This window comes from Manduca sexta, chromosome 16, assembly GCF_014839805.1.
Source record: "Manduca sexta isolate Smith_Timp_Sample1 chromosome 16, JHU_Msex_v1.0, whole genome shotgun sequence".
NCBI lineage: Eukaryota > Metazoa > Arthropoda > Insecta > Lepidoptera > Sphingidae > Manduca > Manduca sexta.
Window position 1 is genome coordinate 3,560,272 of NC_051130.1, and position 25,466 is coordinate 3,585,737.

Consider the following 25,466-nt stretch of genomic DNA (forward strand, 5'->3'; position numbering starts at 1 on the left):
AAAGAATTTAAATTCACGTCTAGTTAGTGATTAGTTCTCGCAGTTGAAGAAAAATGTAAAAATAATTAATAATCATGGATATTTCTGCCTTTAAAATTTCGTCATATTAAATTTTAAAGGCCGAAATATCCATGATTATTAATTATTTTTACATTTTTCTTCAACTGCGAGAACTAATCACTAACTAGACGTGAATTTAAATTCTTTTAGTTACCCAGATTAAAGCCGAAACAAAATGTATGAAAATGGACCTTGAGGTATCGCCTTAAGGTTATAGCTTAAGGTCCATTTTCATACATTTTGTTTCACCTTTAATCTGGGTAACTAAACAAGTAGTGCATGGATATTTCGGCCTTTAAAATTTAATATGACGAAATTTAAAAGGCCGAAATATCCATGCATGTTAATTATTTTTACGTTTTTCTTTCAACTGCGAGAACGAATCACTAACTAGACGTGAATTTAAATTCTTTACTTGTCAATACTTGTTTAGTTACCCAGATTAAAGGTGAAACAAAATGTATGAAAATGGACCTTAAGCTATAACCTAAACTTATTTTTTTACTGATAAATGCATTTTATTCGACTGTCATGGCGACGGGGCAGTCAACGCCAATGTAATCATTGGTCGACGCCCGGACTCATTCGATTTCGGACACACTCGACGCACTCGGGCCGTATCAATGCGAGCCGCTAGGGTTGTGACTATAGTACATAATGCGCTGTTTTTATGTGTAATTTTGTTAGTGTATGACGCGTCTATTTGTAAAACGTCATTGCCTATACCTATAAACACTACTGTGTGTCCAGGGCCGCGATGAATGTGCCACCATGCACGGGTTATTAGTTTAGTTGTAAATCCACATTTTGTATATATGCACCTAGGCGAATCTTCTACCTTTTTTTAAAACCACGAGTATGAAAAATAAAGAAGGAGGTTCCCAATTCGACGTGTATTTTTTAATGTCTTTTTAATCAAGTTTTAATCAGAACTCAGATACATATTAAACTGATTTGGAAAATTATTTTTTAATTTGAAGGGATATTTCCAGATTTGCCTTCTTGTGATTTTTTCAGTGGTGTTTTTGCGAATAAATATACAAAATTTTTAACAGGTTTGAAACCTGTTCAAAGATCGAAAAAACGATCTTAATAGGTAATTCTTTAGAGTATAAAAGCATACAATAGGAATAATTAAAATTATTTTTGAAGGAGGTAGTAACCATTTCGTCGAATATAACGAATTGCTATTTTATTGAAAAAAATCGACAAAAAATCATCATGCGTCTCAACATCGATAAATACCGGTTATATTAATTGCATGGGGCAATAATTATTTTTGGTAACAACTGGCAAGACCAAGGTTTTCGAATTTTGAAAATACGTTAATCGACGTTTTCTTTGTCGTGTCTGTTTGAAAGTTTTCTTATCGAATATTAAGAAAAAGTGATCGTGTGAACTTTGTTAAAAGAAATTATCCATTATTAAAGTATTATAAATACGAAGGAAGTCTAACGCGCAGTTTAAGCTAATATTAATATTGTGAGTTGTGAAATTCGGTGCAAGTCACCATGTCTGCGAGAGAAATCTACTATTCTGAGAAATACTACGATGAGGAACACGAGTACAGGTTGTTATTACAGAAAATTGATATTTGTTTTGCTTTCTATTTGATTTACAGTAAGTACTTATATGAAGGGTGTCCCACTGCCGTACTAAAGTAGGTAGTACATTATTTCTAGAATCTACGCTTACTTTCTCGAATTTATTTAAACAGAGCGGTAATAAGCTAAAATAATGTATCCGTTTTAATATTTCATTGTTATTTCGTCTGCCCAGGGAAATGGTGTTTATTGTATTCAATAGTCTCTAACCATTCTTATTACAAAGTTTAATAATTCGTTTTCAATCTGGCCTTTAATTGCCTTTAGATTTCTTGCTTAAATTAATACTATTAACGTATCAAAAGTCATCATAAGTAAATAAACAAACAATAATTTTTGATATATCTTCATAAAAACATGTGGTCTATTTATGTAGTTATATCACCTGGTAACCATTAAAAGATCTTGGGCCTGAATTACCCAATATACCCTGGTCTCCCTTCATTGTTCCAAAAAAAATGCCATAAAAAATATGTTTACATGGTTAGTAAAAACTCTGATTAAGTTTCAATCAATGTTTCCATTTCAAGCCTAAAAATGCCGTATTTTTATTATACTCTTAAAACCTAACCTGTAATGGTGCAGGAGACCTAACAAAAGAGGCTCATAATATGTAATTTGAGTTTATTCCTGGCAAGCAAATGCAATCAATATGTGGTGTATGGTGAAGTATGGTATAATCACTATAATAATATTTTCTTCCCTTGACTATAGATTGGGGATGATTATTGATAATGGTGCATCTGCAGTAATTACTGTATTTATGAATACATTGATTCACAAAAAATTATGTAAAAAATACATATGTAAATAAAACACATTTCATTCACTGTTACAACACAAAAATAATATTTGGTAGGTATATATTTATACCCAAATTTTCCTTTCCGAAGCATGATATGAAATTTAAAAGTTTGTTACTTATTCTGATGTTTTGCTTATAGACATGTTGTCCTGCCTAAAGAGATGGTGAAGCTCGTGCCCAAGAACCACCTAATGTCGGAGCAGGAGTGGCGCAGCATCGGTGTCCAGCAGAGCCAGGGATGGGTACACTACATGATGCATCAACCTGGTGAGTGAAATAAATAAGTTATAAGAACTAGATCCTCTCAGTACTAGAGCAGATGGCCACTATTTATCAGATCTCATCATGTCTTACTAATAGCAAATATTGCAATGTTTTACTAATCAAGTTGCTTTGGGTTGTGGCTGGGCCCCATTTAAAAATTTTCTTGGATGAAAGTCGCTCTTCATATTATTGTATGATAAAAATCCTGAAATGCCTATAATCATTCCCAGGATCTTAATCTATATTCGTAACAAATTTCATCAAAGATCACATTCAACCACACAACAGGCAATGCAGGGGATTTTGTTTTATCATATACAAGGATAATCATTGACTTTAAATCTTATTGAAAAAAGAAAATTTTATGAAATGAGTATAAAAACTATATAGAATGTTCTGGATATTGCAATTTGAAAACTACTTAAATTATAAATGAACTATTGTGGGTTTATGCTGATATTTTCAGGCAATATCATGTGTAACTTTTCTATTTTAATTGTAGTTTAAATAGCAAAATATTCCAATATTGGTGGGTGTTTATATTTCAGCTTTTTATTTCAAATAAGTTCCAGTCTTATTAGCTTTTATGCAAGATGTGGTAAATATTTCGTAAATTAGTTTTATTTTGGAAAGTGCATGGGACTTTTATTCTGGAAAATATGTTACATGTAGGAACCACAAGCAAAAATAAAATATGTATATCACTTCTTCTTTATTTTACACTAGCTTTTGCTCGCGGCTCCGCCCGCGTTGTAAAGTTTTTCAGGCTAAAGTTTTCCATTATAAAAGTAGTAGTTTTCCGGGAGCCTATGTTCTTCCCAGGGTTTCAAACTGTCTCCATACCAAATTTCATCTTAATACGTTGGGTAGTTTTTGAGTTTAAGACGTTCAGGCAGACGGATGCAGCGGGGGACTTTGTTTTATAATATATTTTTATAGAACTTTTTAAGAGGAACAATCTCGTCATACATCATTGTTGCATAACTTTAACCGTTTACGCAGCGCACGCGACGGTAGCTCTCAAAACTAATAAATTGTCCCCGTATTTGCAACATATTTCATTACTGCTCCGCTCCTATTGGTCATAGCGTGATGATATACAGCCTATAGCACCCCACAAATAAAGGGCTATCTAACACAAAACTAATTTTTCAGTTCAAACTGGTAGTTCCTGAGATTAGCCATTACTGCTCCGCTCCTATTGGTCATAGCGCGATGATATATAACTTAGAGCACTCCACAAACAAAGGGCTATTCAACACAAAAAGAATTTTTCAGTTCGAATCGGTAGTTCCTGAGATCAGCCATTACTGCTCCGCTCCTATTGGGTATAGCGTGATGATATATAGCCTATAGCAATCCACGAACAAAGAGCTATCCAACGCAAAAAGAATTTTTCAGTTCGAATCGGTAGTTCCTGAGATTAGCCATTACTGCTCCGCTCCTATTGGGTATAGCGTGATGATATATAGCCTATAGCACTCCACGAACAAAGGGCTATCCAACGCAAAAAGAATTTTTCAGTTTGGACCGGTAGTTCCTGAGATCAGCCATTACTGCTCCGCTCCTATTGGGTATAGCGTGATGATATATAGCCTATAGCAATCCACGAACAAAGAGCTATCCAACGCAAAAATATTTTTTCAGTTTGGACCGGTAGTTCCTGAGATTAGCCATTACTGCTCCGCTCCTATTGGGTATAGCGTGATGATATATAGCCTATAGCAATCCACGAACAAAGAGCTATCCAACGCAAAAATAATTTTTCAGTTTGGACTGGTAGTTCCTGAGATTAGCGCGTTCAAACAAACAAACAAACAAACAAACAAACTCTTCAGCTTTATATAATAGTATAGATAATATGATGGCTTCCACTGTTTATCAGTGATTTTGCCATTATCCAGTTGTATCACTTTTCCCTAAAATCAATATTATTAACTAACACAATTCATAATAATTGGTAATTCAATTGTAAATTTCAGAGCCCCATATCTTGCTGTTCCGGCGAAAGAAGACCAAGTAGAAATGAAGTGGATACAATGCTAAGTTCTCATTAGATATAAATGTATAGTTTTCTCTAAGTTTAGTATAAGATTCTGCCCATAACTTGTTCCAAATCTCCGTCAAGATATAATAGTTCTTGTCCATCAGTAATTTTTGTCAACCATGAAATGTTAGGTTCAAATCATTTTTTTTCAATGTATTGAGTTACCAACATTAACTACCTTATGATATTATTTAGACTTTTCAGTTTATTTTATCATGACATACTTGAAAATTCTATTTCTCACTGTCATGGATAATGAAGCCTGAACATTTGGGCTTATAATAAATTATGATTTAGTACAAAATATATTGACGTAACCCACCTGAAAATGTTATTTTTATGTGTTTATCATATTGATATTGTATCATGTTTAAGTAAGAACAGTTATAAACAAATTGCTGGCTCTGTATTACAAGGTTCTATGTTAATTTATATTTATCTTGGCAAAGTAAAATTTCAAAATTCCATATTTGTAAAAATAAAAAAAAAACAATATTCATGTTTTCTCCTTTATTTGTCTTTTGGGATTATTGAAATTTTTGTCTAATTGTGATATATAAGTAAATTTAAAATTTCTGCAAAATATATGACATACAACCTTGTAACAATTAGCCAGTAAAATATTGTGCAGTTTTTATTTGAATTAATGTCTAAGTTTCTTTTAAGACAAATGAGTAATGGAAAATATAACATTTTGTTTACCTTGTCATATAAGTTTATCAAAAAGTAATTGAGAGTGAGATATAATTCATATTAATATAGTGATAATGTCATTTAATATGCAGGTCATAGTAATGAATTTCTGAAAATAAATGAGCAGTCTTGACTATACAATACATTATGGGCAATTAATTTTCATTCCATATTTTTAGTAGTTAATTACATCAATATTTTTTTTTTTACAATCAACAATATTACTTCCAAAAATCATTTTACTTGTGATATATTGTGATAAATACAAATTTGCTGTAATCTAACGATTTCCAGTGTGTTGGTTTGTCCTGTTTTGGCATGTACAGTGTTAAGAGTTTGACCACCATTTTGTGTGACAATTTGACATTCATTTATATTTGCATGTTGTATATAGTAAAGTAAGAATCGTCAGTATGTGTAATCAGCACATTGGCAGCATTTTTTCTATCCAGTGTCTTATTGAATTGAACACAAATAAATTATTTGGTGCTATGTTATATTGTTTCTTTTTATATGTTACTAGTCTTTACTTGCAGGAACCCATGATACCATACCTTATGGGAATGAGGTCCTGCTTCACAATGCCTTAAGGTGGTAGCTCAAGGTCCATTTTCATACATTTTGTTTCGGCTTTAATCTGGGTAACTAAACAAGTATTGGCAAGTAAAGAATTTAAATTCACGTCTAGTTAGTGATTAGTTCTCGCAGTTGAAAGAAAAATGTAAAAATAATTAATAATCATGGATATTTCTGCCTTTAAAATTTCGTCATATTAAATTTTAAAGGCCGAAATATCCATGATTATTAATTATTTTTAAATTTTTCTTTCAACTGCGAGAACTAATCACTAACTAGACGTGAATTTAAATTCTTTACTTGCCAATACTTGTTTAGTTACCCAGATTAAAGCCGAAACAAAATGTATGAAAATGGACCTTGAGCTACCACCTTAATAAACCCCAATCGTCGAATATCGTATAGGTCGACTAAGTAAAGTCGAGTTCTCAAATATATGGTAAACAAAAAGGTGTATTCTGAATTAACTTTCTTTATTAACTGGTGGATAGCATCTTATGAAACAGAATCTTGGTAATATGGGAAAAGGGTTTCTCAAAGTTAGATATAGCAGAAAATTATTACCACAAAAATTATGAAATAGCTAGTTGTAATATAAAGGGGGAAAACATTTCCCTCTAATCATTAAAAAACTGGCCTTTTATGAGTAAAAACTGGGAAACATGATCAACACATTATAAAAGCCATTTTTATTCTAAGGAAATGCCTATATATAAAATTGGCATAGGTTTTGAAGACAATTTATTTACTATGTGTGAAAAGCCTATTGGCAGGTGGATGTAAGTGAGCTAGGATTCTGCTGATCTTCATGCAGATGGTAGTATTCTCATGAATGTAATTATTCAAAGGATTTTTTTGTTAAAATCTCTTTTTTGGTATCAGTAATAGGCTCTATTGGTTTTAGGTCAAAGCTAGAACTTTCAGTAATACCTACATTTATTCACAAATGGTATGGTATGGTGGTGTATGCAAAGACATAGTGTTGGCAATTCCATAGTTTTCTTTGGCTATGTTTATCTGACTGCCAATCAAAGTGAAGTATCTCAATATTAAGGTGTCATATTTAACTGTTTGAAGGCCATCATTCTGAAAGTAGGTACTAAGGGACATACTACTTTTTACAGCATTGCTCCATTCTTACCTACGCAATAATTATTATCAATATGGGTGTTAGTATATTAAAAATATTAATAGCTATGTAGTTTGTCAGGAGTGTATTTTAACTCTGTAGTTTGCAGGAAGGTAAAATCTAATATTTTGTGGGAAGTGAAATGGCCAGTTAAAAGTTCCAATAGCAAATTAATAACAGTATTGTAGCTTTATAAGAAAAAATATTTATTTTATAAATTAATAATTTCCAAAAAGGGAGCTACACAAAATTATTGTTTTCTTTTTTTCTTAGCACTCGGTGATAGTGAAGGTATTTTGGTTGTCTCTGGCTGGGAGAATTCCATTGGTTCTAGTTTTATGTCTTCAGTAGATACTGCATCTAATAATTCCAAACCTTGTAGCTGTTCTTGCTCCAAACTGTGCAACATCTGGAATCCGGGCTCTAATGAAGGTGTAAATGCACCATCAAGTGCTGCTGGGAAGTGTAACTCTGGTACTTCTTCAAGTTTTAACTGTGGAGCTATGTCCCTCATAGCCAGAGCCTCACACTGAGATTTTACATTCTCACATTTCTTTTTAATCTTTGCATGGTATCTAACAACTCTTGTTTCATAAAATTCGTGCAAATTACCCACATTTAATTCTGCAAATATTTTTGATATGACATCAGGGAATCCTGATTTTAGACCACTGGCTTCTTTATCTACCACTGTTCTCATCAATTTACACATATTTGTCATATAATGGTCGAGGGAATCGGCAACAGCATTTAAAGCTGTATTAGAGCAGCTGGATATCCCAACATGACCCATTGCTATAGCAGCGCACTGCCGTAATGCCCTTCTATGGCTTTCTGGAGTAAAAGGCAAAATTACTGAGCCTTTGCCTAAAGAAAAGTCGCAGTACTCTTTTTCAAGAAAGTTGATTGGCGGTATGGTTTTATGTTCGATTTTTAAATCGGGTTGTGGCGGTAACGGCGGTAAATTCATTGACTCCAACCGAGAGTTTTCAAATACAGCGTTTTCTCCTTGTTCAAGAATGGCAGATAATTGTCTCAAATACGCATGAAGTTGTATTGTATGTGTGATTAGGTTTGGAGTTGGTAGATCTATCGGCGAAGACTTTACTGTGATGGGGATCTCGGGTATGTTTTGCATGCCTAGTTCGATGATTGGGTTGAAATTTACGTTTTGCAGCAACGTCTCGTCGGTTCCTTCATCTTCCATTTCACCCCAAAGTTGTCGCGTAGTCATTTTAATATTTCGCTTTTGCAGGACAGATCAAGCCTAAATACAAAAACAACAACACGATTTATCAATTGGCACCAATTGTCACTGACAAGTCTAGTTGCTGACAAGTGACAGCAAGCAAAAGCATTTAAAATCGATTTATAGTAATGAACCTTTCTGAATCGATAGTTCTCCCTATAAATTGATATTCGATATTATCTGTTTTGATAAGTGTGTAGAATAAAATTATTTTCGGTTTTTAGTAATGCCATAGAAAAAGGCGCAGTCGCCTCTTTTTGAGCATGTTAAGGTTTTGATTTATTAGTTAAAGACTGATAAAAGATCAATTATTACTATACGCTATTTGTTTTCCATAACTGTTTTTATATTCGGAGTCGATTTTTCTAAATTGTTTTATAAAATTTCGATTTGCATCGATTTAATAATCGAGTTTTTTGTAAACAATGACATTCCTACTTGACGGTATTGCCAATTTTTTTTTGCCGAACCCGAAATAAATGACTGTGTGATCAAACTAATCCTTTATGGGGCTTATATAATTTGGAAATTTTTTGTTAGGTCGCGGCACAATTCTTTATTTTTCACCACCTCATTCTATTATTTAACCGGCAATAGCTATATTGTAAATTAAAGTGTATATAATGTTTGAATAGATTTACGCATTTTTTCTAATAACTGTTGTGTATTTACTACTAAAAAACCCACGAGCCACCAAAACAATATTTCTCCGCCAATAAGAGTAATCAAAACCACAAATTTAGTGTTAAGTTAGCAAAATTGGCTATTTATGGAATTTTAATTGGATATTAGGTTTGATTTGACATTGGAACATCAAACCATACTCTTGTGTACTGGTGTTTTCAATAGTTTCGAATACTAAGAAATTATTAAACTATTAAGTATTTCGAATGTACCTAAGTATGTCTTGGCCATGCATCTTTTTCATCTTTTTTTCTAGACTCTTAAGTCAAGAGCATCCGAACTCAACATTTTTAATACGGCCCATAAAGATTTCTCAGTTATAGTGGCTCGGGTCACAACATTTTTTATTTTTTTTATTGCTTTGAATGACGAGACGCGCTTGCCGTTCACCGTTCATGGTAAACAAGTACGCACATAAACAGTAGAAACACCGTCCAACACCTTGAATTACAAAGTACTTATTGTTTGGTATTCCACTGCGCTTGCCATCCTGAGACATGAGATGTTAAGTCTTATTATGTCCAGTAGTTACAGACAACGATGTTCTTCAAACCGGAACGCAACAGAGATAGACATTGCCGTGGTATCAACCCAGGCGGACTCTCACATACGAGAGAACTTTTAAAAGGGTAAATAATTATTGACCTACTTACGTCTAAAACGTAATTAATGGTCTAGATTCTAGAATAATGCGATAGTAATGACAATCCGACCTGCACATATTATAGAATATTATTGTTTTGTTGGCACCACCCCATCCCTAATCAACGTTTGCTCGTATTTTAATAAAACCTGCTATGGATATTATTATCGGGTATAATGTTTTCAAAAGTCAACATTTCAGGAACCTAGTTAATTAATGTTCAACTAGATACGACATTGAATATAATGAAATAACTCGGATGTCCCTATTATGTGTGTACATGGCGGTTAAGGTCAATAATTAGTGGTAATTATTATTAATAGGATCCACACCATGTAATATTATCCAGTACAAGGCTGCTGTGTAAAATCCTTCAGTGGTATGGAAAAGTATTTTCATGGCGTTATAATATCAAGCAGGCAGCTCAAGAGTGTGCGGGATGGAAAGTCACTGTGGATGCCCTCTGCCCTATCTAGGAGATATAGGATTTGAATGAATGAATAAATAATAATATCAGCCCTGAATTATATACTGTCCCACTGCTGGGCATGGGCCTCCTCTATTACTGAGAGTGATTTAGGGTTAGTCCACTACGCTGGCCTAGTGCTAGTTGGTAGACTTCACACACCTTTAAAATTCTTATAGAGGACTCCTTAGGTATGCAGGTTTCCTCACGATGTTTTTATTTACCGTTAAAGCAAGCAATAATTCACAAAAAATACAAACATAATTTAAGAAAAGTTATAGGTGGGTGCCCATATGAATTGAACCTGCGGGCATTCGTCTCGGCAGTCCGTTCCACACAAAACTAGGCTATCGCCGCTTTCATGGCCTTATGATCGCGATATTTATGATTCAGTTTAGGAAACCCATGGCACACACCACTGACATTTCGATGTTATATGTGAGCTATGTTAGTTACTATCATTCGCTTTAAGAGTAAAGGAACATATTGGGACGCCTACGACGTAGGTCATTTCTAGTGTACCTATTTATGTTTTACTTAGATCCCTTCAAATTAAGGGAGATAACTTGAAAAGTGTAACAAGACATAGTGGTGTTACTGTTACCGGAAATTATACATACATTTTAAATAACAATACCATAATATCTATAAGTGGGTAGTCGATATTAATTAACTGCGCCTGGCAGTCGCAAAGTACCAATTACGTAAAACAATAGGGTTAAATCTTGTACGCGGAAAAACAGTACCAGTAGTGGCTTTGACAGGTTATGACGTAATGTATTTTAAATTGAGAACACCGATGTTCTACTTTTCTGTTCTTTTTTGCGTTGTTGTTTACTTTAATAAGTATTATGTTTTATAATGTAGATTCATTAGTAGTTAAAATTTCCAACACTACCTAATTAAATTTATTTTCATATAAAAAGGGTTTTCCGTCCCATGTAATCTTCACTAGTATGGAGCACAATCCAGTCCCAAATGAAATAAAATAATATACAAAAATTGCCGATGCGGAAATCGAATCTGGTGGTGTTTCGCATTTATGTTACTTTAATTACTTACTTAATATCAAGCCTGTATTATATACTGTCCCACTGCTGGGCACGAGCCTCCTCTTCTACTGAGAGGGATTAGGCTTTAGTCCACCACGCTGGCCTAGTGCGGATTGGTAAAATTCACACACCTTCGAAATTCCTATAGAGAACTCAGATGTGCAGGTCTCATCATTTCATTTCAAAATCACTTTGTCCGACCAGAGGATCGAACCCGAGACCTTAGCTATAGTAGTAAAACATCACCATTGAGACAGTCAATCATAAATAAGTCATTTTTTTGTAATGAAATCGAACTCATGTTTCACAACCCACGTAGCTTACGCTAACGTCGTAGAATGTATTTCGTAGGTAAATCGTAGCGAAACCGTAGCAAAAGTTTGACAGTCTAAATAAGATTACCGTAAGGTATGAAAAATTATTGTTTATTGTGAAAAAGAGATACTGATCGTAGAGACCACTGGTTAGCGCGGAAAACTACAACTTCTTTCTAAAATAAAATTTATTGTGGTGTTTGGTAAATTTATTTTTCTGATGTAGACTAATGGCCCTCGGTTAGTCAGTCTGATTCATTAGCGTTGGGCTGAGAGACGGCTTTGATTTTGACCAAAAAAAAAACATGTGTTTCGCAACTACTTTCTAATATCTAAAAACTGGTTTGCAAGTAGTGTATTAAGTTATAAAAAAAATCATAGTCGAAACAATCTTGCAACAGTGCCCGTTAGCACCACTTTTTGCCGCAGAAGTAGCGACATCTAAATATAAATATATAAAAGTTTCCCTTAGAGACTTACTACAACACAAATGTCATATTTCTGACTGAATAAACAAAAACTTTAACTATTACTGACATACAGAAACAGGATTTAAAATGAAATAACTTATTTTGAACTCATAAGTGTTCAACATGATTTAGACTACGTTAATTACCGCCTCCAGTTCTGGAAGCAATTTCCACTAGAGAACGTGCAAGAATCTCTAGAGGCTGAAGGTGGGTACAGTTACTAACACGGGATATGTGTCAGTCGGTATCCAGGCGAGTAGGCAGGGAGTACAGGTGCCCATCAACCAAATATAGGGCATGAAATATAGAACAGGGGGCCCAACAAAGTGGCAATTTCGTTATTGTATCGATGTCGCGATGGCGCAATAAAATATCATAAAACTAACTAAATGATTCGTTTAAATTTTGTAACATATTTATGAAACAGCTAAATTGATATAATTTTTATACAATTAAATGACGAGAGGAGATACCGCGCGCCTGATGGCAAGCATGAGGACATACATCACGTACTTTCGAATGTAAACCATTGCGCAGCACTGCGCTGTACTCGTCACCCTGAGACATTAGCTCTTATAATTCCTAGTAATTACAATGGTCCTTCAAACCGAAACATACTTTCAGTGGTCCTTCAAACAGGAATACAAAAGTCACATAATGCTTCTTAATTGTTCTAAAATAGACATCGCGATGAAACCTTCCTAGCCAGACTCACGATATCCCTAGGAATACAACATTAGATCAACAGAGATATCAAATGTAGACAGAATCCAACGATAATTGAGACTAGGCCCCTTGGAGTGAGTAAACGCTGTGACGTCCTGTACTACGCGCGTAGGGCGTATGAGCTAGGGCGGCTTTCATTCAGGACATCAAACGGCGGAAGCTGTCCCGCAGATCAATCGACCCCTCCCCCCGCGCCAGCCCCAGGTCCCAGGACAGGAGCCCGTCCAGCCGCTCCTGCAGTCATCTCTCGGCTGTCGAGCGAGCCGCGCGTGTCGCCCGCGTCGTACATTCGAATTTACGTCCGTGATGCTGTGTTTATTGAAAAAGCACTGAGTGCTCTGTGGAAATTACTTTTCTAGTACACGGTATGTATGTCAATTATTTTGTTGGTAATGTGAATCTCACTTGATTTGTAGGACGCCGGTCAATTGTCGCTGTTAGCGTTTGCTGGTGTTGACTTTTATCATGATTTATGCCGGATTAGCAGATACGGAAGAAATGCGCGGGATTTGTTTGGTTATGTTGTTTAGTTATTAGCGAGACATTTATTTATTGAGTAATTTATTTATTAATATCTAAAAAATAAACGAAGTACCGAGATTGTTTGTCGTTGCGATGGATGGATTTTGATGCGGCTTTTAAAGCCTAGTTATAACTTTACACATACGAAAGGACTCTACAAAAATGAAATATCCTCGTGGAATATTACAAAACATTTGAAATCAATTGCCTGTTTCTAATTCAGGTATGCCTATCATATTTCAGGCTCAATAAAACATTATTATTGTAAAATAAATTTAATATTATAACTTATGTCATATTATATTTCCTCTCTAGAAGTTTCCTCATAAGTAATACATATAATCATACTTTTGTATTAAGTTATTAAATTGCGACGTCTAATATGTTTATTAAATGAGATTTACGAACGATAATACGAATAATTAGCATAAATCTATTCTCATATATAAAGCTGACAGGTTTGTTGTTTAAACGCGGTTATCTCAGGGTTCTGAATTCTAATGTTTGTACCGGAAATTTTTTTCACGCAGTCGGAGTCGCGGGCAAAAGCTAGTATATTTATATTGTCTTTGTTACCTGTCTATACTTTGATTTAAAAACTATTAATTCAGCTGTTAAGTACGTATTTTTATTTCAAAAGAGACGTAACAAATTAGAAACCTTTTTTGTTTCACTTAATTTTGTTTTGTAGTTGAGTTGTGTCGTTAAATTTAATAACGATCAGACTTTAGTTAATAGTAATGTAAAGATTGTAGTTATAATTAAACTTCTTTCAAAACAGCCACAGGGCTGTTTATGGATGTTAATTTTGTGATTATTTAAACACAACATAACCCATAACTAACGTAAAATAAATTATACATATTTATATGACATTGGGAATATTTTTATAGCTTTTTATGTGTACAGGACTACGTCATATTATTAGATAGACATTAAAAAACAAGTACGGTATATTTCTTCCCCAATCAATGATTTTTAATTATTTTTTTAATAATAATAATAATTTTTAATTAATTTTTTTTGCTTATCGTTACACATTATAAAACAAAGTCCCAAAGTCTGAATGCGATAAACTCCAAAACTACCAAACGGGTTTTAAGGCACATTTCACCAGTGGTTGATTACACAAATACTTATTCAAGAGAAAGTTTATGTGTTGTTAAATAATTTGTATGACAAAAAAAATATGTTGGCATATATGTTTCGTTTCCCGTGAAAACCGGGCCGAGCCGCTGTTAGTTGATAAGTTAAAGAAAGAAAACACGCACGTATACATGTACGTACGGTTACTAACACTGATCATAAATAATAAGTAAAAACAGAAATTATACTTAATTATAGTAACGTAAAATAAAAGAAAAAAAAAATAAAACACTAAAAGCCTAACAGGTATAACAATGTGTACAGTAGTACTGTACAGTAGCGTGAGTCCGCAAGTTTTATATCAGTTTAAAACCAACAAAATAACGCTAGTTTGCTTATAATTTTTATCGTGCCTGTACTTCATTGAGTTACACTGCGCGATGACTTGGTTCTGAACCGCGATATTACAGATTCGATTCGTTATCACATAGTTTTCGTTGTTTGACCTCAAGTTTGGAGCCAGAACTAAGAACTGTTTTGGTTATATTTACTTATTAAGTAACTACTTAATAAGTAAATATAACCAAAACAGCAAAGCTAACTAACGCTAAACCAAAGCTAACTAGCTTTGGTTTGGCGTTATAGTTTTCCGGGACAAAACTCCGCGATATATTTCCTGGGATCAGAAGCAGCGTATGTCCTCTCTAGGGTTTGAAAATGCCTCCATACTTTATCGAAATCGGTTATGATTCACCCGTGAAATCGTAGCAAACCGACAAACAGGAAGGCAGAGTTTCTTTCGCATATATTATATACATATAGATTTATTACGTTCTTCTATTTGAAATAGCATTTGACCCTTATATTTAATATGAGTCGTATGACCCACTGATGCGTTTGCATCACTAGACGAACGGAAGTGCTCATTGCGTTAGAACAAATTGCATTCGCCATACTTATTACAATCACTCAGTGCCCCGCAGAATTGTCTGCCTCCCCCGTTCTCTTGATCTAGAGAATCATAAAACGGGCAATTGTATTGCTTATGGCAGACTTAAGCCAGGCTTATGGTCTGGAGTGACAATTATCATCCTTTTGTAGAGTGCTCTACATGACTTTGTCGTTGTAACGGATTTATTTTGCGTGTATTATATGTTTCTGTTATAAAATATAAGTCACTATAACATTGGTAGCTTATATAATGTTCCGATAAATATTTATCGAAAATACGTGTTTAGTATTTTCATTATAACTTCAACAACGTTTTGTCTGTTACTCCAAATTTTTGACTTAAAGAAGAGGAAAATATTTAGTTCGTTTTCAAAACATTAACTATAAGAGTTTCTTGTAAAGAGTTTAATATTACTTACATACTGTAAATGTATTTAAAAGACCTGATCATAATAATAATAATGAAATTCTTTTGAAATGCCAATATTTCATTCATATTTCCAGATAGAAGATTCGCATTCAATTTATGTTAGATATCACGTGTTTGTAAAGCTCTATTCAAATAGTTTCACGTAGAGTTTCCAGTAAAATATGTATTATGTGTTTTAACAGAACTCTACTCTGGGTAGAAAAATGTATTATAATTAAGATAATTAGTTTTTCCAACGTATAATCGGTGGTATATAAAAGTATCAATATTTAACTTTAGTTCGGAATTTAAATATCCAATATACATTAAAAAATCTATAATCGTTATATTGTACTGGCCGAAAACAGAGATTCTTTTTTTGAAATTTTCTTTTAAATCTTAAAATATATAATTTATAGTTTTAATGATATTGATTTGAAATGTGTTCAAAAATAATAATTAAAAAATATATTTTCAACATAAAGCTACTTTTTTATACAAAGATGCCCTACTCGTGGCGGAAGAGTGTACACCTCTTAGCCTTTCCTGATGGTTAAGTGAGTATCGAGCTATCAAGTGCCCTTAGTCTAGTGGTGTGTGTACACTTGCGCTTATTTTATTTTTATGTCAGTTACATATTTCCCAAAAAATATTTTTAATGAACGGTTAGATTTTCGCTCAAAATTACAATCCAAAAATCATCAATTTATACTACAGCGTCACATTCACGAAAGCATCGGCTAATTATGATATGTTTTAAACGTAGATACTATTATTTTACCGCATTTTAATTTTATAGAAATTTGTTTGGCGGTAAATGTATCTTAAGGAATCGACGACCAATCAATAGAAATAAAAGTGGTCATCAATATAAATAAGATGAATGCCCAATTATTACAATAAAAGTACAACATATAAAAGTATAAACGTGAATCAAGCGTGAATTTTATCTTTCATTTCGTGGTATTAAATTTTAAAGGCCGAAATATCCATGATTATTAATTATTTTTACGTTTTTCTTTCAACTGCGTGAACTAATCACTAACTAGACGTGAATTTAAATTCTTTACTTGCCAATACTTGTTTAGTTACCCAGATTAAAGGTGAAACAAAATGTATGAAAATGGACCTTTGAGGTATCGCCTTAAACATTTGACAAATGAATGCAAAATGTAGGATGCAGGCTGGTTGAACGCTGTTCCTTTTTCAAATATCGTGACGCATTTTCTTTTCATCGAGTTTCAAATCACAACGATTCTAAAGAAATTTCACATCATAAATCAACCCAAAACATAATAATACAAAGTACCAATTGCCTTATACTGTCGAGTACTTACAAATAGATATATACTATTGTTAACTTTACTCAAAATGATAGTGTTTTAGGAATCACGGTATTATATAATAAAACACTGATTAACAATGATTCCAAGGAGTAATGAATTTAAGTAGTTTATACTGATTACTGTAAAGTGCTTATTGATATCAGTTTATTGTTTTAATTATAAGCCACTGCATTATGTAATTTGTATTATGTATAAAACGAAATGAAATATGAGATAATAATATGCCTGAAAAAGAAAAAAAAACTTGATTTTGGTATATAGTTTTGTATATTTATTGTATATTAAAAGTATAATGATTTTTAATGATTAAATTAGTTGGAAACCAAATCCATATAATTTGAGCATAACCAAGATTTACGAATGTAGCATGGTTACGTGGTACCTAGGATTTGATTTGGAATTGTGGTATAAGTTGTTTTTTGCCTTGTTTTATAATTGAAGTCGTCTTTAATCATGGACTTTCACCATAAAAGTATTTTTCGGGAAGTCTAACTAAGTTATTCTTAATGATGTCTTATGTTTACGCGAATGTTATTCGCGAAAATCTTTGAAACTTCGGTAGAAAATTATAATAATTATAATAAACCGCGATAAAATCCGCAAATTAGCTTTATTTTAAGTTTTTCTTTTTGAAAACTCTTCGGGGGATTTAATGTTTTTCAAAATTCAAACATTTGAAGCCCTTTCTTCCAAATAATTTCATATTTCTCCAAAGTCATTGAGAAATTCTCAGATTATTAGCTGAAAATCCTCGGAATTTAGGTCAACGAATATCTTCTTTTGTTCGATGAAAGCGGAACCGGAACAAGTACGGATTTGTTTCTTCGCGGGAAGTGGCATTTAGAGGATTGGGAAAAAACGTTTGCCATTTTTTTTATTTAGCCCGATTGGAAAAGAGAATATAAATTTCATTTATATAGCTCACGAAAATGTATAATTTGTCATTATAGTAAATGACAAGCGGCCTATTCTATAAAATAAAAATAAGTAAGTCAGTCGGGGAAAGTGCGCCATAAAATTTTCATAGCTGGATTCAATGCAAAATAATTTCTTTATGTGCTGACTTAAGAATGTAATTTTATTAATTTAATAATATTTGGTATTTTGTGATAACAACCTATAGCCATTCAAGGAAATCGGACCATAAATTAATAATATTTTGCTCAAAGTAAAAAAAAATGGTAGTAGGCGCACTTACCACTGGAAATGGGGTAAGTGCGCCTGTGTAAAAAAAACGCCAATATGAAACATTATAAAGAAAACACTCACTTTAGTCCATAGAGAAATAAGTTTTACTCGCATTGCTCTTGGATAATTTTTAATCACTCAATATTATAACAAACTATGGCTGTCAAATCCAATTCGGGGTAAGTGCGCCATATATATGTAAATCAGGGCTTGAAAACATTTTAGATTTTTTTGATATATAAAAAATTTGCTATGTTAGAGTTTTGTGTGCGGATATGTTGGAATAAAAAAATGGTAGCACTAATATAAAATCTATTTTATTTCTAAAAACTAAAAAAAACATACAAAAATGTAGGAATTAACAATTTTGAATGTGTTATAACTCAATTATTTAGAATTTAGCCCTATGACATTTGATATGTTTTAGCTGCATTATATCCAGATAACGTGCCTGATCGAACAGTTGCAACCTATTCACGTAAAGTTGCTCTAGACCAAGGTATTTCAGTTTTTCTTTTGTAAAAACGAATTAACTAATACGCCCTTTTATTTAAGTCGGCTCAAAACAAAATACCTTGAATACAAAAAATTCTGCTGTTAAGTATAACATTTTAATAATAATAATTCATATTAGTAAAACTTATTCTCAAAAAAGGTTGGTTATATATGAATCAGGGGCAAGTGCGCCATACGACTACTAACTGTGGCGCACTTGCCCTACTCGACAATTTTTAGGTACATTTTTTCGCATTGCTAAAAATCCTTTATTTTAGTATATATAAATAAAATTCAGGCAGGAAGTTAAAATAAAAGGTTTAAACTATGTATTCACCTTACTGGTGCACAGAAATATGTTAAATATCTTGAAATATTTGATGTTATCTTTCACGGGGTTATCTCGGTTTACAGGTCTAAATGACACTTAAAATAAAATGGCGAATAAATCGTATTAAAATGAACATAGCCTTTTATGTTTTTTAGTGGAACTGTATTTCAGTTAGTGGCATAGATGTAAGATTGCGGTAATTGTATAACATCAATAGTTCTCGATTTTTTTAGGGTAGGTGCACTTACCCCGTCGGCGCACTTGCCCCACCTCACCTTAATTTATATTAATTTGTATCTTTCAGCTAGGATAGTCGATTTAATCTCGTATTGTCTCACAATGATTACACTTGGTAAATTTCTGACCTTCTGACGACATAATTGGTTAAGTTCAAATTCAGAGATGACAAAGTTCTGTATTTTCTCCTTACCCACCTTAGTAGTTCTTAATTGCCTTCTTATAGAGCATACTTTCAAGTAGAGTTACTACTCTAACTAGCCGTTTACTAACGGCACGTATTAGTGCATAGACAGAGGGAATGGATGTTTGGAATATACTTTCTTCCGTATGAGAGAGATAAAAGGAATATGTTGTCAACTTGAAGACAAAAAGGACAATACTTGTGAGACCTTCATCTCTTTGTAGATAGTTTCATAAGAAAATTCATCTCTAAAGAATGAGACAGCAAATCTTCAATTACGTACCATGTGGCCTCTATTACTCTTCGCGTCCACGGTTCATCGTGTCTGCCTAGTAATACGAAGGTATGTATAGGTGTAGAGCGCTGCGTGTGAGCGAGGGGGAGCGCGGAATCATCGCGGTATCAGTAAATAAAGATTTCCGCACGACATCCGCGCGGGGGCTCGCTCCCATGTGCTCGGCTGCGAATTGCAACATACAGCATTGGGATTTGCTAAACTGCGCTGATAATGCTGGCGTTTGAAGCGGTTAATGCTGGTTTTAAGTCCCCGAAACTTTAAATATGTGAATTTAAACCAAATTCTACGTAATTATAAATAGGAGAGTGAAGATGTTTGAAGGAAGTAAACTCAAGACTATGGATGTAATTGTGGGTATAAAGATCAAGTTTCGGTTTGATATTCTTATTTTTTAATACCCGCAAAATACACGGTAACATTTTAAAATGTATAAACGAATTAAAAGAAATTTAAGAACATTTATATTGCGCTGCTCGCATGTTTGTGAACAATGCAATGGTTACTATTTAGTTATATAAATATAGATATAATTTATTATACCCGACATTATATAAGAAATTTTTTCACACTATCATCATGTACCAAGTCTCGGTTACAAAATCCTGATACGGTCATGCGTAATGACAACGATGACTTTATTAGTAAAATTAAGGAGTTTTATATTCTTACTGATAAATTTCGAAATTTAAAACAACCTTTTGTAGTCTTTATAGATATATTTTTTATATTCATAATTTTTTTGTTTTGTTTCTTACTCAACTTGATTTATTCAAATTCGATGTGACTGCTTATATCTTCAATGTGCGTACCTACAAGTCAGCGACTAATGATTGTAATGTCTTTAGCAGTCTTAATTTGGTAAAATACATATGGTAGTGGCGAAGTGTGACATTTCCCGAAAGGGATCCCGATACAACATATAGCTACTACTAATATGCATAATTTCGGTTTGCAAACCGTCCCAATGATAATTAGATTTTACATAAGTTAGGGAAGGGAAACCGGCAGGAATTGAGTTATATGGACCCTTCGCTGATACATAAGGCTTGTGTACTATAAATTTTATATTTATAAAAATGAATCCCTATTTCCCTTCACGCCATCACGCGTGAACGGCTGGAACGATTTTTTGTTATGTTTGTTATTGTCAGAAGGTTCTTATGAAAGAAAAAATTCAAAAAATTGCGCGGAAAATTAGAAAACTTAACGAAAATATTAATTTTACGTAACTGTCAATTATTTGAAATAACTGTCAGCGATTGACAGAATGCGCGCTGCAAATTCATAGTTAAGACGGGGCAACGCCTGTCGGGTCAGCTAGTATAATATAAAACATACTGGCCTTCATAAACATTTTCAATTTTGGCGGGTATTACGATGTAATGTGGTTATTTTTATTCCTTTCATGTTCTCTATAAAAGCAGGTCGTTTGATGTCAAGTTCTTATTTCACCATATTTCATTTTCTTTGTATAAAAGAAAATTTAGTGGTCAAACATCTAAGGGCATTTATTTTGTCGTTTACGTTCATAACAGTTGCCATTGTTTCAAATTATTACAAAAGTAATTAAGTTCGGGAACGAAGTCCTTTGTTGTTAAATCTATTGGGTTGGGTACAAAGTTAAAATTATTTTAACGTTTTCCTTTGACATTTTCTTTGACCTGTACATTTTGAAATCATTTTAACCAGAATAATAGTTTAATTACAGTTGTCTTTGCTATTGTGTATAAAAAACGAACGATATCGGAAGTTTTTGTTTGTAAATTAGGTTACGAAAGGGCTCGGGCTACGACCTAGAATTTCTTTTCCTTCAGCCAGGAAACATTCTTTACTGCCTTAGAATAAGTTTCTGCACCAGCAGAACGTCGCGCTAAAATTAAACATCACATTTCTACATCTTTTTATAATGTAGATGTGTCATTGTTTCACATAAAAAATACCACTGACATTGTATACTGTGTGTGCAGATCATGGTCCATCCTCAAAGTCTCATTTTATCTGAATTGATGAATACTGTGTAATTCTCAGATTGCCCGTCTTGGGAATTGCCCAATGACGCATTGTTTGTCATAGTTTTAGATTAGGCACTTGTGCACATAATTAATGTGTCAAAGCTGTCATCCCTTTCGTCAGTACAGTCTCGTGTACAGTCAATTGATATATAATGTTACTGTTATTTATCGTAGTGTATCATGCATCTCGTAGTTATGACATGCTATCTTGATGGCATAGTTTTCTTATATCGGATCCTGCAGTCAACACTGGAGAAAATCTGCGAATGAGATACTGGAAGCCCCTGGCTTGGTGACTTTAGGAGTCTGTAGATATTTTTTTCCCTAATGTTTCTCTGTTATGTTTTAGTGATTCGCGTGTGTTTAGAAAATTGTGTTTCGCAAATGGTTGAGGGGGGGGGGGGGTGCGAGGTTCCACTATTTGATACGGAATTCGTCCCCCCCTGGAGTAAAGTTGGGAGGGGATAAGTATCTGGGGAAAGAAACGTGGGGGAAGGAGACGGAACCCTCTTATGATGGAAATAGGGGAGAAGGCCAGGAAATGTCCGCGAGCCCTCATAGGCTTCAATGTGAATCGGCAACTATGAAGTATTCATACTTAACTGTGTACCGCGATAAATGTCCCACCGTACATGGGCGGGCATTCGGTGAGGAGACCGAGCGCACAAGAATTGTCTCGAGGGGGATGGTGACATAGTTGTATTGCGATACGACTGCCATGTTCATGTCTCAAGTAGGTACGATAGGCTTGCCTCCATCACATGGGACGGAAGTGACCACCTTTTCATCAAGTTATGGTGAGAAGTGGGTGCATAGTTCTATAACTCTGATCGGCAGTACGTAGAACTACACTGTATTGAACTAGTATTGCTATTTAGTTTGCATAAAAAAATTTGAGTAAGGTGTTATTAAATAAACACAAATTGTATATTTTTTCCCAAAATAACAGCAGTTCATTCAGGGTCATGCCCGTTGTTCAGTCTGGCTTAAGTACCTCAAAAGGTCGGTAGTAATTCGTCAGTGGTTTGTAAGAGGCTCTCGGGATATGTAAGAGGTACTTTAGAACCTAAAATTTCCTTGACAAAAATGCTTGTATTTATTATAATTTTGCCTTATTAGCCGTGTTTAAACGATTGAGTTGTGTATGAAATAGGAACATTTTTTTAATTCCAACTTCTTGTTATGTGGATAGTATATAAGTAGTCATATTATACATATGTAAAGATCAGTCTGTAACAGTAAGTTCTAATAAAAAGTGAAACATATCGTTATGTCAATTCGTCTCCTTAAATTCCGCTATTATATTCTTTAGGCTGTTTCTTTGGTCATAGAAAACACAATCACTACAATGTGGTGCAATCAAAATGTCTACCAACTAGTTGCCAGAGTTATGTTGTCTTAGAAAAATGAAATATGAACAAGGTAAAATAAATAGAAATCTGGTTTACGACCTGAGATAAATTATAATTTATAAATATGGATATAAATTATTTACGCAATAAGGAAAACATTACGAAGGAGCTGTTAATATATTTACAAATGAAGTGGAGGCATTATGTCATTAATAAATGTAAATTAAGTATGGTGTTAGGAAGGTAAAGTTCAAAATCGAATGCATGGGAAAACAAAGGAGTGTAAAATAGTCATAAGGCTAATTCGGCCATTTATTTCTTAGTGGTACAGGTGCCTTGGGGCGATAGTCTAGTTGGTTGTGGAACGTGTGGTGTGGAATGTCCACAGGTTCAAATCCCAAGGTGACACACCTAAGACTTTTCTAAAAAAAATAATATGTGTGTATTCTTTGTGAATTATCGCTTGCTTTAACGGTGAAGGAAAACATTGTGAGGAAACCTGCATACCCAAGAAATTCCCTGTAGGAATTTTCGAGGATGTATGAAGTATACCGATCCGCACTAGGCCAGCGTGGTGGACTAAAGCCTAATCCCTCTCAGTAGTAGAGGAGACCCGTGCCCAACAGTGGGACAGTATATAATACAGGGCTGATATTATACAGGTACCCTGTGGTACCATGACAATGTTGTCTCGGAATCGGTCGTTTCGAACTGGGGCCATTGTCTTCAGCATGATTCGCTACTGTTAGGACTAGCGAATCACGCTGTAGATGACGACATCATTCAATTTGTACTTCAAATACAACATAAAAATTTTGTAATAGTAGAGAGCGAACTGTTTGCTGAGTTTACCGGTATTTTCACCCAGCAATGTAGTGACGTTAGTAAAGTCCACGTGGGGACAATAGTCTGTCATCGGTGCCAAGAACTGGTACTAATATTATCCCACGCATAGCGCGAGTCGATGCGATCATTAATAACATATTATAAGTGTTTGGTATTAAACTACTTAATACTGTTACCAGCTATGTGGTTTGATCTTTCCTTATATAATTTAAGGTTACAAAATACTTACATTGATTTCTGTCATCTAATTAAGTACCTGTCACCCATTTTCCAAATAATACAGCTTATAATTTAATTAACGTAACTTCTCCAAATTTTAAGCGAAACATTAAGCTGCCGCGCAGTCCTTATCTTGTTGCCGTGAAAAGCTACAATGAAACAGAAGTTACAAAAAAAAAATCGCGGTATGGAACTAGTATATTATTAATAAATATTTTGCAATAGTGTTAAAGATTTCGACATATTTACTTTATAAGATACCTATTTTCCTTTTTTTTATAAATCAGCCTGAAACCTTTAGGACCTATGTTCAGCAGTGAACTTCCTTTGGTTGATGATGATAATTTTTATTACAGAAACAACGGCCTCAAAATGCCCCTGCGGATCAGAAACTGCCCGCATTTCGTGCGGGAGAACCTCCTCACCTTTATGACTGTGGTGGGAGTGGTGTCCGGCGCCGTGCTCGGTTGGGGGCTGCGGTCCTCTGGCTACGAATGGTCCAGACGAGACGTCATGTACTTCCAATACCCTGGAGAGCTGTTTCTGAGGATGCTGAAGTGTTTAATCGTCCCGCTGCTGGTTTCTTCTATAGTGTCTGCTATCGGCTCGCTGGACCTAAGTCTTTCTGGCAAGTGAGTATCATTAATTATCATCATGAAGGTATATTTAATGTTTGTATCCCTCTCCGAATTCGCTGGCTTATTAAGTAGATTATCTGAATATCCTGTGTAAAATGACCAACGTACCAGCAATGACATTAACTATTTTACGGATTTTGTTGCGGTTTTTTATATTATAATTTCCTCACGACGTTTCGAAGACTTTGCAGCCTTCGTGACCACGGGGCGGACTGAGGTGTTGGTCATCCGTAAAGGCAAAGTTCCAATATCTACCTACATTAACCGATCACCGATTCCTGCCTAGGATGATTTGTGAGACTATTGAAATTGAACAATATCCGAATGTCAATAGAGAAGATGGTTGAAACCAGCCTTGGATTCAGTTTTACATTTAATTAATTCGGGACCCAAAAGACCGGCTGCCAGACTTCAAGACACTGTAAGCTCATTCTACGTAGATCGGACCACCAACAGCTAATAAAATTTAAAAGTTGTTTATTTGTAAAATGTAGGTAGATATTGTAACTTTGACTTTGTGGATGACCAACACCTCAATCCACCTCGTGACCACGAAGGCTGCAAAGTCTT

At 34.1% G+C, this 25,466-nt stretch overlaps 3 protein-coding genes across 3 annotated transcripts in view; 2 read left to right on the plus strand and 1 right to left on the minus strand.

Moving 5' to 3' along the window:
- The first annotated feature begins 1,353 nt into the window (after positions 1 to 1,353).
- Positions 1,354 to 5,968, plus strand: LOC115447379 (cyclin-dependent kinases regulatory subunit). The gene is made up of 3 exons (XM_030174412.2): positions 1,354 to 1,630; positions 2,609 to 2,736; positions 4,716 to 5,968. The coding sequence occupies exons 1-3, from the start codon at positions 1,572 to 1,574 to the stop codon at positions 4,754 to 4,756; spliced, it is 228 nt and encodes a 75-aa protein (XP_030030272.1). The 5' UTR covers positions 1,354 to 1,571; the 3' UTR covers positions 4,757 to 5,968.
- A 1,392-nt stretch (positions 5,969 to 7,360) lies between these two features.
- On the minus strand, positions 7,361 to 8,506 carry LOC115447378 (STAGA complex 65 subunit gamma-like). The gene has a single exon (XM_030174411.2). It carries the CDS (start codon positions 8,410 to 8,412, stop codon positions 7,429 to 7,431), a length of 984 nt encoding a protein of 327 aa, XP_030030271.1. The 5' UTR covers positions 8,413 to 8,506; the 3' UTR covers positions 7,361 to 7,428.
- Positions 8,507 to 13,002: 4,496 nt separating this feature from the next.
- LOC115447374 (excitatory amino acid transporter 3) overlaps positions 13,003 to 25,466 on the plus strand; it is a 30,782-nt gene continuing 18,318 nt past the window's right edge. Inside the window, exons 1-2 of the mRNA XM_030174405.2 lie at positions 13,003 to 13,147; positions 24,615 to 24,890. Of these exons, the coding sequence (XP_030030265.2) occupies positions 24,631 to 24,890 (260 nt within the window). The 5' untranslated portion in view covers positions 13,003 to 13,147; positions 24,615 to 24,630. The remainder of the gene's footprint in view (positions 13,148 to 24,614; positions 24,891 to 25,466) is intronic.

Bases quoted from the DNA above. Each gene is read 5' to 3' on its own strand.
- LOC115447379 (XM_030174412.2), top strand. From the start codon at position 1,572: ATGTCTGCGAGAGAAATCTACTATTCTGAGAAATACTACGATGAGGAA. The intron at 1,631-2,608 runs GTTGTTATTACA...TTTTGCTTATAG, and splicing joins GATGAGGAACACGAGTACAG to ACATGTTGTCCTGCCTAAAG. The intron at 2,737-4,715 runs GTGAGTGAAATA...TGTAAATTTCAG, and splicing joins CTACATGATGCATCAACCTG to AGCCCCATATCTTGCTGTTC.
- LOC115447378 (XM_030174411.2), bottom strand. From the start codon at position 8,412: ATGACTACGCGACAACTTTGGGGTGAAATGGAAGATGAAGGAACCGAC.